The sequence below is a fragment of the Hipposideros armiger genome, unplaced genomic scaffold (assembly GCF_001890085.2).
Source record: "Hipposideros armiger isolate ML-2016 unplaced genomic scaffold, ASM189008v1 scaffold_423, whole genome shotgun sequence".
Taxonomy (NCBI): domain Eukaryota; kingdom Metazoa; phylum Chordata; class Mammalia; order Chiroptera; family Hipposideridae; genus Hipposideros; species Hipposideros armiger.
The window spans coordinates 1,612,022-1,623,975 of NW_017731773.1; the positions used below are offsets into that span (position 1 = coordinate 1,612,022).

Consider the following 11,954-nt stretch of genomic DNA (forward strand, 5'->3'; position numbering starts at 1 on the left):
CCCCCGCCTCTCCTCTCTACTCTGGAGAGGGTTTGGGGTTAAAGAAACCATGTTCCCCCAAGAATAGTGTTTTCCAGGGAGAGAGCCCTGAGTCCTCAGCTGCTGCCAGGAGGCATGTCTTTCTCAGTGGCGATGCTTTGCAGGCTGGCCATGGAGAGGGTATTGTCCTTCAGACCTAGAATCCGTGCTTTGAGGGGAGTACTCAGTGAAAGTTGCCTTCCTAGGTCCCGATCCAGGCAATTCCATTCCCCAGAAGCTGCCTGCTGAGGTGGCTTCCTTCGAGGCAGACCCTGGAGGCCCCTGGCACTTGCTGCTGCTGCTGTTGCTGCCCACAGCCCTCGCCCCGCTCCTTGTCCCTCTGCTTGCAGTCCCTCCCCGTCCTGTTGGGTAACACTAACCACATGGTCTGCGCTGCCTTGACAGGCCCCTTGGCCGGGATGGGACCTCTGCTGCCCTGCTGATTGGCCACTACTTTGCTCATAGGTGGGCGTCTGTTTGGCAGCGGGAGGTGCTCGAGCCTTTCGGGGCCCCCAGGTGCGGCCCCTGTGGTGCATAGGATGGTGGAGGCCATGTCCCAGCTACAGGAGGACAAAGTCCGGCTGCAGGAGGAGCTGGCGGCCCTACGGGAGAGGCTGGCCCTCCGCGACAGTGACCAGACAACCACATCTATCCAGCTGCAGAACCAGGTACCTGGGGAGGATGGGACGGGCAGAGGCCACTGCCCACCATGGAGCAGGTCAGAGGACATCACTCAGTTCACCTGGAAACCACAGACCACCAGCATAATAGACAGATGGGGTCTCTTCTCAGCTCGGGAATGCATGAGAGGGCGAGAGGGCGAGAATCGGAGGCCTGGACCTCCCATTCTGGGCATCTTTGTGCGCCACTCCTCATGGTTGCCAGGGGCCAGGACCTGCCTCTACAGAGTGACAGGCAGCACGTGTAGATGTGAGTGGAGCAGGAAGGTGCAGGGACTCTTTCTGCCCCGAGTCTATACCCCATCTTCCTGGTGCCCTGGACTGGGCAGCTCGAGTGGACAAAAGAAGTTGCAGAGATCACCCCATAGAAAACCGGCAGGAAAAGAGAGACTGGTGTGAATGCATGTGGGAGGGGGGTGTCAAGGAGGCAGGGAGAGCTGGAGGTTATCCTGTGAACATTGCTGCCTTCATTGGCTGGCCAAGAGGACACTTGAGAACTCAGCCCCTGAGCTGCACGCACCGTGAGGCTGACCACTGGCTCTCCTCTGCGTGCCTGGCTGCACTGCCCTCTCCTTCCCCATCTCCACGTGGACCCTGACACCCCCTTTCCTTGGGCTCAGCTCCTCACTCCCATTGTTGTGTCTGTCTCTTGTGCTTATGTTTAACCCTCCCCCACTTCCCCAAGGTCCCCAACCCTGTGTGCCCCTTCGTGCCACATTGGATCGCTGCTTAAGCTCTGGACTTGGTCTGTGGAAAGCCCTGCCTTCGGGTGGAGCCATGTTCTTTCTCCGTAATGACACAGCATGTGGCCTTTGTCTTGAGGGAACATCACTGAATACTTTAACTTGTCCTCAGTTCCGGGGGCATCAGATTATTTTTATGTACTTTTTAAATGCAGCATTTTTTCTAGTTTACAGGTGTGCCCTCTTCTCAAGAACTAGCTGTGCTGACCACTGTTAGCCCCTTGCCAAGTCAGGCGGCTCTCCTTCGGGCATCCCTAGTGTCCTGTGTCTCTCTCTTATGCGCTGACCCTATTGTCTGCTGCCTCTGGGCTGGTCTGTACCACTCATGGTGGCTCCCGTAAGGCAGGGTGTGACAAGCAGCTTTGTATCACTACTGCCTCCTGCAGTGCCCACCTGCCTTCCTCCCGCAGATGTTTGCTGGATGTCTGGTATGTACAGGCACTGCGTGCAGCGCTGGGGGTGCCCGAGGGACAGGCACGCCCTGGCCTGTGGAGGCTGCAGTCTGGGGGAGAACAGACATTAGTTACTTGCATCCATGTAGAGTGGAAAGAGTAACAAGGGCTTTGCAGGTGGGCGTACAGACAGGGCGTGAGGGTTTGTACCAGGGACTTTGTCTGGGAGGTTAGCACCTGCTGGGGAGGTCAGGGATGGCTTCTCTGAGAAAGTGACACTGGAGCTGAGGTCTGGCACTGAGCAGAGGGAATAGTCAGCGCAAAGGGACTTCGGCAGGAGGAGCAAGATGAATCCATTCGTTATGAGGGGAACGGTTGCTTCCACGACCCCAACCCCCCCTCATATCAACATCATCAGATGCTTAAGTCCTTTATATACAATAGTGTAGTATTTGCATTTAACCTACACACTTCCTCCCATATACGTTATGTCATCTCTGGATTAATGATAATACTTAATACGATGTAAATACAATGTAATTAGTTGTTATACCATATTGTTTAGGGATCCGCTTCCTGGAATATTTTTTCTTTTTCTGATATTTTTTATCTGAGGCTGGTTGAATGTGAGGATGTGGAACGCTAGGATACAGAGGGCCGATGGTACAAGGACGGAACCAAGGCCTGTGTAGCTGGAGCATGGCACGAGGGGCTGCCCAGTGGGGCTGTGGGGCTGGTGGTGCAGAGCGCACCCAGCGGGACACACATCCTTCCGACTGTGGCAGGCGAGGGCTCCTGGGCAGCTCTTCCGTCCCTGACCTCCCCCAGTTTAGAGTGTCCAGGCACTTCACTTTTCAAACAAGTTGTTTTGTTTCTCAAGAGCTGTACTGAGATATAATTCACCTGCCATAAAATTCACCCCTTCAAGGTGTACAGCTTAATGGTCTTAAGTGTATTAAGATGGTGTTGCAGCCACCACCACTGTCTAATTTCAGAACATTTTCCTCACCCTAGAAACATCTATTGAGTCATTTCCCATTTCCCCCTCCCCCCAGCTCCTGGCAACCGCCGATCTGCTTTCTGTTTTATGGATTTGCTTTTTCCGAACATTTCATATAAATGAAATCATAATAATACGTGGCTTTTTGTGATTTTTAAACAAGTTTTTAAAAAGCATTCTTTTTCCTTCATTAGCAAAATCTACTTGCTTTTTAGAGGGGAAGATGAAAGTGAAGCATTGTAGCCTTTTTGGGGTCTGCAGTTCTACTGACATTCCCAGCGTACACCCCCTGATCCCCACCACCCTCTCCTCCCCCTCTCCCCTGGACAGTTTGGAAAATTCAGAATGGTGCCTGGCCCTTTGCTCACTTTGTTTTATCCTTGAACTTTCTGACTGCCAGCTGTTTTCTCAGAATTCCTCAGGGGACGCACCTGAAGCTCCGGGTTTCTGAGCCACTCTCTGGAGGGTCCTTCCCAGTGGAACTGTGGCCAGCCACGCGGGTTCATATCCTGACTTTGGCGCTATTCATTAGCTGTATGACCTTGGGCTAGTAAATCGCCACTCTGCGCTTCAGTTTCCTCGTCTGTAAAATGGACCTGATGAGACAACCCAGAGTTATTGGTGTGGCCTCTGTCACTGCCATCGTCGTCACTGGGGAGAGTTTTGGGTTTGGAATCATGGGAGCAGGATTCTGGTCCTGGCTGTGCCGCTCGCTGGCTGTGCAGCTGTGGGAAGCCACTCCCTCTCTGAGCCTGCATTTCCCAGTGTCTGAACTGGGACCGATAAATGATGCTTCACAGTTATTGGGTAGATCAGTAGTGAGACTGCACAGAAAAATCGGCAGTAAACTATAAAGTTCTGTGCCTTGTGAGGTGTCACTCCTGCGTGCTCTGGTGTCCCGTCAGCCTCACTATGCTTTGACTCAGATCGATTTTGCTGGTCTTCTAAACATCAATTCTCTAAGAAAAGCCCACCGTGGGGTACAACACGCCGCCTGTTCTCATGGCGCCTTGTTCCCAGCCTTGCCCAGACTCACCTTTTGAACGTGGCTGCTTTCCCATGATGTTCTTCCTGAAAGGCAGTGTGCCTAGTGGCTAAGAGTGAGGGTACCGCGGGGGTCATTCTGGGGGACCCAAGTTACAATCCTAGAGCAAGTTGTGTAACCAAAGCTTAGTCTCTTGGAACCTTGGTTTTCCTTCCTGTAAAATGGGGATAATGTAGTACCTACCTTAGAGGATTGAGGGGGTGAAAGTGTTGGTCTTATGAAGATCCCCTTCCATGCTGGCAAAGCCGACTCAGTAAATGGGGCTGCCATGTCACTGTTGGAACCTGGGCTTATGAGGGCCGGGGGAGCCTTTTCAGGCCTCCCATTGGTGAGTGTCAGGTGGAGATGTTTCTATTAACCAGGATCCCACTGTGCTCCTTGTGAGGAGTGTTCGGGCCGGAGGTCCTCAGTCCTTGAGCACCCAGCTGACCTGGGCCACAGAGGCCATTGGCCTTGGTTCTGGCAACCAAGGGAGGCTGTGGCTAGTCCTGATGACCCTCCCCCACATTGGCAACCATAGCCCCAGGTCATGTCCTGTAGCCTCCAGCCCTCCCACTCCTCTTGTGGATGTCCCTGGCGTAATGGCCTCCACACCCGCAAGGCACCTGCCAGATATATAACTCGAAGGTAGTTTCTCGCATCCCATGAGTTGCCTTTTCACTTTGTTGATATTGTCTGATGATGCACAAAAGGTTTTATTTTGATGAAGTCTAATTTATTTATTTTTTCTCTTATTGCATGTGCTTTTGGTGTCATGTCCAAAAAATCATTGCGAAATCTAATGTATGAAGCTTTCCCCCTATGTTTTCTTCTAAGAGTTTTATAGATTTAGCTCTTATATTTAGGGTCTTTGATCCACTTGGAGTTAATTTTTGTACATGGTATTAGGTAAGGGTCCAACTTCATTCTTTCACATGTGGATATCCAGTTTTCCCAGCACCATTTGTTGGAAAGACTGTCCTTTCCCCATTGAATGGCCTTGGCACCCTTGTCAAAAGTCATTTGACCATTTATATGAGGGTTTATTTCTGGGCTCTGTATTCTATTCCATTGACCTATATGTCATACTACATTATTTTGATTACTGTAGCTTTGTAGTAAGTTTTGAAATCAGGAAACGTGAGACCTGCAATTTTTCAAGGTTGTGTTGTCTATTGGGGTCCTTTAAGATTTCATATGAATTCTAGGATGCATTTTTCTGTTTCTGAAAAAAATGTCACTGGGATTTTGATAAGGGTTGCACTGAATCTGTAGATTGCTTTGGGTAGTATTGGCATCTTAATGTAAAACTTTCAATCCATGAACATAGGATGTCTTTGCATTTATTTATTATATCTTCTTTAATTTTTTTTAGCTAGCAACATTTTGTAGCTTTCAGTATACAAGTCTTTTTTGCCTCCTTGGATACGTTTACTCCTAAGTATTTTATTCTTTCTGATGCTATTGTAAATGGAATTGTTTTCTTAATTTCCTTTATGGAGTTTTCATTGTTAATATATAGAAACACAAGTGATTTTTAAGTGTTGATTTTTATAACCTGCAGCTTTGCTGAATTTGTTTGTTAGTTCTAGTTGGCCTGCTTTTTAAACAATCCAATTAGTTGCCAACATTTAAATCTTCCTTAAATTCATATAAAAATCTGGGCTTGCTTTCTGTCATAAAATATTGGATGATGTGGCATCTCGGGGCTGACATTCTGCATGGCATTCACTCCCTGGCATCTAGTAGCAGTCCCCACCTTTGGCAGAAATGAGCATCTTTCGGCGTGTCCGGCCCCCACCACCCTTCCTGCCCCACCACCTGCCTGGCGGCTTTGCTCAAAGACCCTCTTTACCTGGCCCCCCCATGCATTCAGCATTCTTTCTGCCTGTATATACTGAACACCTACTATGTGCCAGGCACTGGGAGTACAGTGCCTGACATAGTAGACAAATATCCCTGCCTTCACAGACTTTTATTCTGGGAACAGAACTTACGTGTGCTAGGTAGGCTCTGTCCTAAGCACTTTGCATATATTATCTCATTTAATCTCACTTAACTCAAGACACCCTCAATGAGGTAGCGTCATTATACAGACGAGAAAACGGAGGGGCGTGGTGAAGCTGAGACTTGTCTAAGGTTATCCGGCAAATAGGGTGATGTCTGTGTTAGAACCTGGGCAGTCCGGCCTGAGAATCCATGCTCTCAGGTGCCCCTCAGTGGCAGAAGGACTTAAATGTGAAAACTTGGCAGTGGAGGCACTGCAGGGTGGATGGGGTCAGGCAGGCTCCGTCAGCGGTCTCGTAGGCACCGACCGGGAAGGGGAGCATGTTGGGGACACGGGGGGCTGCTCCTGGGGTTGTCCCTCGGGCCTCTGGGTTGTGTTTCCTGAGGCCTAATAGATCCCAGCCTTCCTAGCCTTCCTAGCCTAGCGATACCTCTGCCTGGCCACTGGGAGAGCCGCCCTTTCCTCAGGAGACAGCTGATGATGGTGGGCCAGGCGTGGTGGCAGGTGGTCTGCGTTGATACAAGCAGCGGGTGGCTGAGAAAGCAGTGTCCCGCACAGGGCTTCTGCCAAGAGATGTAAACGTAGGTGGTGTCAGGTCTGCACACAGGCCCCAGCTCCTGGCTCCACCCTCTGCACCGGGCCCATGATTCAGTTTTCCTGGCTGATGAGCCCAGGCCTGGAAAGAGGTGCCCCCCAAGCCCAGCCTGGTCCCTTCCTCAAGCCTGGAGTTGACACTGCTGTCCTAGGGGCCCATCCCAGCAGTCTGTCAGGAGCCTGCTTTCTCCTGTGGCGCTTTGCACTCAGAGTGTATATGCTACCTCTTCGCTGGTACTTCAAGTGTTTATTGAGTATCTGCTAAGTGCTGGTCACTTGCTGAGGCTGGGCTCATGATGAGTGGTGGAGAAGGACCGTCTCCTCCTTGCATACAGGTGGAAGCACCATTGCTGACTCAGAGCTGTGGTAGGTGCATAAAGGGGATGCCTACAGGGGCCCCCTCCCGTGACAGGCCCTCTTGTCTGGGGAGGTTCACCCTCAGCTCTTCACGCCCGTGTCCTCACTGCTCTGAGCCCGTCTGCCGTCTCCTGTCTGTGGTTCTCTCTGGGTGCCTCCGTTTGTCTGTCTTTTTTGCTTATTGTTTCCTGACCCTGAGGGACTCTTGGCACCTTCCGCCAAGCCCTCCCAAAGCAGACCCCTCCAGGCGGAAGGCAAGGGTCCCACTCCTGGGCAGCATGAGTTCCTATTTCCCAGCCCCATACGGATCTGGCCTCCGGGGGCGCAGTCACCGCGTACCACTGAGTGGTTTGTACCTGACCGGCCACCCTGCTGTGTTGGACTGTGTCCCCCTGCTGCCCTAGACAAACCAGGAGATGAGTGAGTGTCTGAACTCTCTGACAAAAGGGGTCTTTTACAGCCCCTCCCTCAAACCCGCCACCCCCACCCTCCTCCCCCCTTTGCAGCCACCTCCTCAGGGCCCCTCAGAGTTCCAGACAGAGCCAAGGAGCGCCCAGGGTTCCGATTGTGATGCAAGAAGGAAGCGGGAGCCTGAGCTGCAGGCCTGTGGCAGGCAGGCATCCTGACCCCCCAAGTAAACACTGGAGAACCCCACTTTCACTGCACCCGGGTCTGAGTGCCAGCCAGCCAATGGCATTGGGGACAAGCGAGGTCAGAGTACACCCAGCCCCGGCACTGGGGCGCTGGTTCAGTGCAAATGGACCATCCTGGGTGATTTCTGAGAGAGGGAAATGGGGTGTGAGGGGGGCCTCCACCCTTTCAAAAGGAGGTGGACCCACGTATTTCAGGGTGGGGGGAGTACAAGAGGAATACATATTCTTTAGGGCTTAAAAATTACTGAAAAGCATAAAGAATTTGTCAAATGTAATTCTACAGTCCAGAGACCTCTACTTTTTTGTTTGCACACACAATTTTGTTTTCAGGGTTTTCTTTGACTTAATGTGCCGCACCTCCATGTCATTTAAAGCTCCTGATAAACATAACAAATGACTACCTGATAGTCCGTGTGTGCACATACCATAATGTCCCTAGCCCTTTCCCTAAGGCCGGGTGTTCGGGTGATTCCCCATTTCACTGCTAAGGAATGGAATGCTGCCTTGTGCGAACCTCTCCTCGCTCCCCTCTGGGGCTAAAGGAACTGAGCACCTCTTGCACCAGGCTCTTAATAGAAAGGGGTACTGGGGGTGTGCAGAGAAGTGGCACAAGCTTTGCCACCATGCTTGGTCCATAGCCCAGTGCATTGCTAAGAGGGAACTTGGTGGAAGAGGTGACAGAGGTGACCCAACCCCTAGATTATCTGCTTGTCCACCAAGAGGCTTTGGGCCGCTCCCGGCTCCCCCCTGGGTCTTGTGTCTTGGAATTCTCCCACCCCACCCCACCCCAACCATGAGTGAGCAGCGCTGGGGTCCCTGGCCTTTGCCCCGGTGGGGTGCAGCCCAAGGCCCACTTCCTCCCCTGACCTGCCCAGAGAGGCAGAGGCCCGACTTGTGGTTCAGCCACCTTCTCCAGCCCTGGGAGACAGTGAGCGCCCACAGACGGCTGATGGCATCTCAGCCATTAAAGTGGGGAGATTTTACACACACACCCCGGAAATCCCAATGTCTGGCCTCACTTGAAAGGTTAGAAGTTTGGTGACACTGGGCCCGTGTGCTCCCCTGGCCACAGTCCGCAGGATGGCCGCCTCCTTCAGGTGGACCCCGGGTGCCTAGTCCTGCACTGCCCCTCACCCGCCTTACCTGGCTGGCCCCTGTGGGCCCCTTTGTCACTCACTTATTGTTTAGTAATAAGGACCCAGTGCTTCATGGCCTGCTGTGTAAACCACACCTCCTAAACCTCCACAGAGTGAGTCTGACTCTCACTGTGCATTTTCCAAGGTGCAGGTGGTCATTAGAGAATGTTCTGCAGGAAAAACCCCAAACATACTCTGATGAATGCGGGTGACAAATGCCGTTGTCTGCATTTGTGTTATTTCCCCAGGAGAGATTCCTGATGTGGACAGGGTCTGGGGCCTGCGGGGAGGGCTGCCGGCTGGAGGACACAGCTCCAGGGAGGGTTCTGTCCTGAAATCTGCTCCCTCGGGGCTGGTTTCCCTGCTTTGGGCTCCAGCTGGGCCAGGTCACCCTTGCCTCCCAATGGGGTGCACAGGCCCCTTCTCTTGCTAACAGCCTCACTGGCCACAGCTTTCCTGCAAGGCAGACTGGGAGCTGGAGTGGAGGCAGGTCCCAGATGTACCCCGGTTGCTGGCAGATGCATCTCCTTGGGCAGACTCACCAGGATCCACTCAGAAAGTGGAAAATTCTAGGGGCTGGGCAAGGATGGATGCAGGTTTTAAAGTACCTGGAATTTACACAATTTGGGGTCCCTTTTTTTTAAAAAAAAATATAAAATTACAAATACAAAAGTAGGTACAGGCCTTGGCAGGGGCCTGTGTAAGGCAGGCGTCCTGAGAGTCAGCCTCCTGAGTCTTCTGGTGAAGCTGCCCCTGGCGTGGGCCCAGGGTGGCACAGGGGTCACCTCTGCTGCACTTGACCCCCAGACTTTCCTGAGAGCCCAAGCTGGCTGGGGTCCTGTGGTGGGAGAGGGTGCTGAAGGCTGTCAGGACCAGGTATCTCTCACCTGGAGTCCCAGGTGTGGCCTGATGCTTGAACACAGGGAGGGCTGGGGCTGTGGGGTCGCGTAAGAGGCCTGGGTGTGGGCTGGAGCTGAGGAGCATGGCTGACCGTAACCCTGGCTTTGTGCTGGCAGGTGGAAAACCTGAAGGAGAGGCTCATTAGCCAGGCCCAGGAAGTGAGCCGCCTCCGGTCAGAGCTGGTGAGACCAACAACGCATCCTGCGTGGAGTGGGGGTGGGGGGCTGACGCACCCTGTGCAGACTGGCCCGTCCACATGAGGGGTGTGACCCCGTCCAGCCCAAATGGGGGCTGCATCCCGTCTCAACAACACTCCCTAAATACATGTTGCCAGCCACTAGGCCCTCAGAGGTCGTGTGATCACCAAGGGGAGGGAGGTTAATTCTCCTTTGCTGATGTAAAATAGGAGTGTGAACTCTGTGTAAATGTGACTTTCCTTGTTACTTTCACACTCAGGAAAATAGAATGAAAGGGGTGGGGTGCCACAGGGAGCACTTCCTGCTTCACCTCCCTCCTCGCTTGTTCTCTCCTCTGTCTTCATCTTTATTTCTCTCCCGGGCCCCTTCTCTCTTCTCTCCTTCACACGCCTTTCTTTCGCTTTTCTCCTTCTGTCTTTCTCCCCGTGTCTCCCCCTCTCTCCCCTGCCCATCCCCCGTCTTTCCTCCCCGTCTGCCCTGGCCACATGCGCCCCTTGGCTCTGACTGTGCAGGGAGGTACTGACCTGGAGAAGCACCGGGACCTGCTGATGGTGGAGAATGAGCAACTGAGGCAGGACATGCGGCGCTGTGAGGCGGAGCTGCAGGAGCTGCGGGCGAAGCCAGCGGCCCCCTGCGCGGGCTGCGAGCACAGCCAGGTGGGCACAGGACCAGGGAGGTCCCGGAGGGCTCCGTTCCTAACAGTGACCCCTGCCTGCTGGTCTGTCTATCTGTCTGCCTCACACGTGTCCGGGCCTTGTCTCCTGCCTGCAGGAGAGCGCCCAGCTCCGTGACAAGCTGTCACAGCTCCAGCTGGAGGTGACGGAGAACAAAGGCATCTTGTCAGAGCTGAACCTGGAGGTGCAGCAGAAGACCAACCGGCTGGCCGAGGTGGAGCTGCGGCTCAAGGACTGCCTGGCCGAGAAGGCGCAGGAGGAGGAGCGGCTCAGCCGGCGCCTGCGTGACAGCCACGAGACCATTGCCAGCCTGCGGGCCCAGTCGCCGCCTGTCAGGGTGAGCCCCGGGCCGGTGGCTTTGTGCAGTGCCCTCGCGAGCCTGGACTGTGCCTCAGTGCTCAGCCCCTGGCGCCCAGGGCAGGGCTGGCATGTGGGAGCAGGCGTGAGTGGTTGAAGGCAGCATTCCACGTCTGCACTCGGACCGGCCCCTTCCCCTTTTGCTGTCCAGGGCTGGGCACGTGGTAGGCATCCAACAACCACTGCTTGAGGTACTCGCTACGTGCCAGGTGTGGACGCGGTGCATCAGTGGCTTCTGCCCTCATCTTTGCTCTTCTTATCTGTTCTGTGCCCAGGCTGGGGCCACAGTCAGGCTCAGAGTTGAGCTCATTAAGATGAGAAGATTCCAGGAGGCCCTTGCAGCATTCTGAACAGCTCGGACCTCCTGGCTTCTCTAGTTTTATCCAGGGGCTCTTGGTGGGTTGTCCCTCCCCAGGCTGGCCACAGCTCAGGTCCCTGGGGTGAGGTCAAGGTGCCCCACACCTCCATGTGCCCATCCCTTTCTCGCCTAGCAGTATGTCATCAAGACGGTGGAGGTGGAGTCGTCCAAGACCAAGCAGGCCCTCAGTGAGACCCAGGCCCGGAACCAGCACCTGCAGGAGCAGGTGGCCATGCAGAGGCAGGTGCTGAAGGAGATGGAACAGCAGCTGCAGAGCTCCCACCAGCTGACCGCACAGCTCCGGGCACAGGTGTGCAGGCCGCATGGGGTGCATGTGGCTGTCGGGGAGCACGTGCATGCAGCAGAGGAGAGAGAGCCTTCAGTACAGGGCGGCGTTTGGCATTCAGGGGCCTGACAGAGCCAGGTGCCATTTGCTCCTCTCCCCGCTGGCTCTGTGACCAAGAGCCAGTTTTGTTCAAGTCTCTCTTTCCTCATCTGTAAAATGATGCGATCACAGAACCCACCTCCCAGTGGGGCTCAGGACAGAATCACAAGAGGGTCTTCGCACAGGGCCCAGCACACACGCTTTCAGAAAGGTGCTGTAGTCAGTATTATAACCAATGCTCTTCCTGCTTTCCTGGGGCTTGTGCACATGTTACATGTACAAGGACCCAGATTGGTGCTGGGGCAACCCAAGGATGTAGCCAGAAGGAGCTCACAGCCCTATGGGGGAGAGAGATGGCCATCCTACCCCTCTCCTCTGTGTGTGTGCATGCATGTATGTGTTCAGGTGCGTTTGGGGGGGGAGTAAGAGGCTCCCACCCCACTCCCTCCTGAGCCCCATGTATTGATCTTCCGGCCTC

The 11,954-nt window shown here is 53.9% G+C and overlaps 1 protein-coding gene across 1 annotated transcript in view; it reads left to right on the forward strand.

The window, feature by feature from the left end:
- Positions 1–11,954, forward strand: part of KIFC3 (kinesin family member C3) — a 40,130-nt gene that overhangs the window by 13,074 nt on the left and 15,102 nt on the right. Inside the window, exons 5-9 of the mRNA XM_019664464.1 lie at positions 484–686; positions 9,622–9,687; positions 10,215–10,358; positions 10,474–10,713; positions 11,228–11,419. Of these exons, the coding sequence (XP_019520009.1) occupies positions 484–686; positions 9,622–9,687; positions 10,215–10,358; positions 10,474–10,713; positions 11,228–11,419 (845 nt within the window). The remainder of the gene's footprint in view (positions 1–483; positions 687–9,621; positions 9,688–10,214; positions 10,359–10,473; positions 10,714–11,227; positions 11,420–11,954) is intronic.